General features: G+C 45.4%; 1 protein-coding gene across 1 annotated transcript; it reads left to right on the forward strand.

Moving 5' to 3' along the window:
• Window positions 1–377: 377 nt before the first annotated feature.
• On the forward strand, window positions 378–1,781 carry BDR25DRAFT_379573 (uncharacterized protein; the record flags this gene model as incomplete). Its single annotated transcript, XM_033697615.1, has 3 exons — window positions 378–1,186; window positions 1,291–1,424; window positions 1,474–1,781. The coding sequence occupies exons 1-3, from the start codon at window positions 402–404 to the stop codon at window positions 1,779–1,781; spliced, it is 1,227 nt and encodes a 408-aa protein (XP_033552790.1). The 5' UTR covers window positions 378–401.
• Window positions 1,782–4,160: the final 2,379 nt, after the last annotated feature.

Consider the following 4,160-nt stretch of genomic DNA (forward strand, 5'->3'; position numbering starts at 1 on the left):
TATTAGATTATAACTAACAGTTATCTAGTGTTGTTATAGCAGTAATAAACACAATTAGCTATGTTTAAGGAAAGTAGAGAGTGTTAGCGCTGTTTTTAATTAGATTTTAACCTAAAACATGTAGATAAAGTAAGAATCTGTACCTGTTGCGTCCTTAGCAGATAGGGATTAGCTAGTAAGGTAGAACAGCAAGAGGAGAAAGGAAGCTAGGTTAGTTAGATTGTTTATTGTGGGGACTGTGCGCATAAGCGAGCTGTTACGTAATCCTTCCTAATCAGGACTAGCCACCTTCTTCCTGGAAAGGAAGGCTAATCTGCTCGTCATGCCGTACTGGGCAAAGCCTATCCAACCTTACAGCAATAATGGCACAAGATAGTGAGCACTCGGACACGACTGTTTTCATGCCTCATGGTAGGCTTGGAGGCCTTTCGGAATATTTTGACTGTATTCCCCATTATTTATTCCGCACCTCTTCACCTCGATCTAGCGGCACCACTACCAAGACTTTTATCGCATCGGCTGCGGTAAAGCATCACTTAGATCAGAGTGATATCTTAGGTCGATACTGGGAAGAAGCTGTCGAGATGCTTAAGAGTCATTTGTTATGGCAGAATCATACGGACGATAACTTGATGTCATGGACGAACTCGTTTCTCTTTGCGGCCCAACATGCTATACGTCGAGAGGCAACTGATCGGCCAGCTTCCACACCAGAGTCAATATACATTTCAATTCTGGATACTCGAAAAGTCCCTCGAGGAACATTCCTACCCGCTGTCGCTTTACTTCAAGCGTACAACATCGAAAGTACGGGCAAATTACGACACGATTACTACTACGGCGAATATGTGTCACAGGGCAGGCTATCCAGTGACACGATTATAACTACTACGCTGGACAAGTTAATTGCGTATGGTTTGTACAGGTTATATCCTCCATTTGCCGAAGTTTCGGAGAGAAGCCGGCTCTGCCTCCGTGTTCTTCAGCTCCGCGAAACATTTACGGATACACCAAAAGAACCAACTAATGAAGAAATTAAGATTGCAGAGACGATTTCCGTCGGCTGTTTTCTCCATATTGACATTCGTCCTGTAATTATGATGACCCTGTTGTCCCTTAAACCTCGATACCGCTTGGAGCCTAGGATTCTGGAGGCCTTCAAGGACAATTGCTGGGGTAAGAAGCGGTCCTAGCTCTCAGATTCTCACCCTGATGATTAATAGGGACTTTCGTGTCAGATCGTAGCCTTGAATGCTATAGGACAACGTCAGAACATGTTCCCGAACATAGGCAATTTACCGACATGATGCATGACGTCCACGCTCATACACAACGCGAAAGACAAATCGAGCGTGCCACTCGTGATGCAGCCAAACCACCGAAGGAAATCTTTGACCTTACGAATTTCCTGGATCAGTTACATCGTAAGAATTCTTAAGTGAGAATTTACAAAACAGTAGCTGACCATAGAAGTGACGCGCGATCGATTCGACGCAGATCAATCTGGTTCCAATACCTCAATTATGTCGGAGCGAGTAGATGATGAAGAGACGTACCAGAAGGATATGCAGGATGTCAATACTGGTATCACAATTAAGAAGATCCTACCACCTTCTCCAAAGACAATGATGATTGAGATGATGGAAGAGGAAGAAGAGGAACAGCAAAGAGCTTTAGACCAAATCGAAGATTGCTATGAAGAGACCAGACCTTGGTTAGTTAACCCTGTTGGTACGTACAACTGCTTACTATGGCAGTCCCGAATGTGCCGGGCGTATTAGCGAGACTTGTTTTCGCAGAAACCATTTCAACTGGTGCACGGCGCACAAACGTATGATAGATGAGGATGCGGTGTGCCCTCAGAATCCCTCAGACGACGCCCCGCCTTATGTGATGCGGTGCATAGCGGTATATTGCGGTCGGCCTATCCCGTAACCTACTAAACAGTACCCAGCTCTAACTATATCCCAGATAAGACCGAAGAGGAGGCATACTGGGCCGAGGTTGAAGAGAACGCAATGATAGGGGGTGCAGGATTTCGAGAGCCGGGAGAGCCTTATATCCATTAGTGATGAGGTTGACCTATAGGCGATGAAGTTGGGGAAGACTTGTCCTCGGTGCGACGACCATGGAGAAGAATAAGGGTAAGAAGCGCAAATGTGCTAATGTTACGCAAGAGGCAGAGGAAGTCACAGTGCAGACAAGCGAAGTACATATTGCGGATGAGAGTGCACCACCACCATATAGCGCCCCGGTGGCACGCGTGTACTGGCGGAGGCTGGCTTGCTCGCGGGATAATTGGGGGTTGGAGACTTGCACCGTACAAAGACTGAAATCCGCATATCGTCCCTGCCGCCCCAGCGTCGCGCCCGCCGTCCTGCGCTGCTGTTGAGATACGCTGCCAGGCTCATGCCTTTCGATGATCTTTTCGGCTTGCGTTGCCATTGTGTCAAGCTCGCGATCGGTGCCGCAGCTGTCTACTGCATCGTAGTGCCAGGATCGTCGGCGGTATCGCTGGCGGAGGGCGACGGAGGGCGACGAAGGGTGACGGAGGCTCTCTACGTAGTCTATCGCACGCTGAGAGTGCTCATAGCAGCACACCGCTTGTAGGAGAGCGTCAAAGAGCGCGTGGTGTACGAGGGTTGATGGAGGACGCGGGTGTTGGTGCTCGCTGTGCTTGCAGTGCTTCCGGCACAGCATTCCTGGCCTGCTGATGTAAGGATATAGCCACGAGCCACCTAGCCACATATTATCTAATGAATATATGGCGTATTGAAAGGATGCGGAATTATTTCGGCGAGGGTTGGTGGTCGCTTTGATTGGATAGCTTTCGTCCGAGGTACCGAGAGGGGTGGCGAACCCTCATGAAATGCTTGCTACTCGCAGCCTTAGGCTAAATAATTCTCCTTACCGATACTATTCGAGTCTTAGGCCTAGCTGCAGGCCCTCGATGAATCGTGAGAGCAGCAGATTCATTATGGCGGATCTCTTAGGAGCACCGCTCGTTTTCGCCATGTAAACGAGCCTGTGTAAGTTATGTAGTAAGGCATGAACGTAAAGGTAATTTTTATTTTTAATGCGTGCAAGATATAAAGAAGTAGCCGTAGTATAGGACACTATAAAAATAGTATGTTATTTAAGAGGTGTGCGGACTACCTTTAGCTTCATAGTTAAAGTACCGATTTTTTCCCGTTACGGTGGTTGTTCCGTTACGGTTGGATGGACGTTATTCTAATTACAAGCTAAGTCCCTATAAAGAGTCCCTCTTGTAGCGCTTGTAGCTCTTGCACTGCAGATTTTAATCCTTAAGATTAAGCGTCAAAGACTCCTTTTAAACGTATAGCAACAGACAAATTCGCCTCAGATTCCTCTTGTAGTCTCTAGTTTACTTCTTTTAGATGCTCTAGTTCTTTTTCTGCGTGCTGTTAGCGTTCTAGTTTAACTAATACCTATGTTCTTATTTCCTCTATTGCGTAACTTAAGAGGGTGTTCTCTTCTTATAGTTAATTAATTAGAGCACTAAAACTAATGTCTGTTTTACTAATAGTTAACACTACAGCGCTGTCTAACATACCTAAGGAGTTAGCAGAGTTTCCTTGTTTTACTAGAATAGCCTTAAAAGTCTTTCTAACGCTATTGCATAGCTTTTTATATGCGTTAATAGAATAATTACTTATGTTTTTTAAGAACAAGTGTTTTTTCTTAGAGAAAAATCTCTAAGCGTACAGATTGTCTAGGCTTAGAAGGAGACAAACCTAAGCTAGCTTTACAACAATACTAAGTCTACTTTCTAGAACTTATTAGCTTCCCTAAATACAGGAGCTAGTTTGTATTACGTATATGTGTTAATAGTTCCTTACAGCACTTTATCCTCTACTCTTGTTGTTCTAGATTGCTTACGCGAATTAGAGCCATAGATTTGTCAGATTGAAGCACTGTTTCTGGGCTTCCTGAGATGAATGATGGGTTTGGATGTGATGTATGGGATGATGATTGATTGTATTGATTTATCGATCCTTTTTCTGCTCTACTCGTGTTGCTCGGCTTTTTGTTTTGCCGATCCGAGTGTTACGGCCAACAGACAGACCGTAATGACCCAACTGGCTGTCCCACACAGCCAGAACGATGTCGGATGGAAAACCCTTAGCCCCGTGCTGAAC

The sequence above is a fragment of the Lindgomyces ingoldianus genome (assembly GCF_010093535.1).
Source record: "Lindgomyces ingoldianus strain ATCC 200398 unplaced genomic scaffold BDR25scaffold_4, whole genome shotgun sequence".
NCBI classification, from domain to species: domain Eukaryota; kingdom Fungi; phylum Ascomycota; class Dothideomycetes; order Pleosporales; family Lindgomycetaceae; genus Lindgomyces; species Lindgomyces ingoldianus.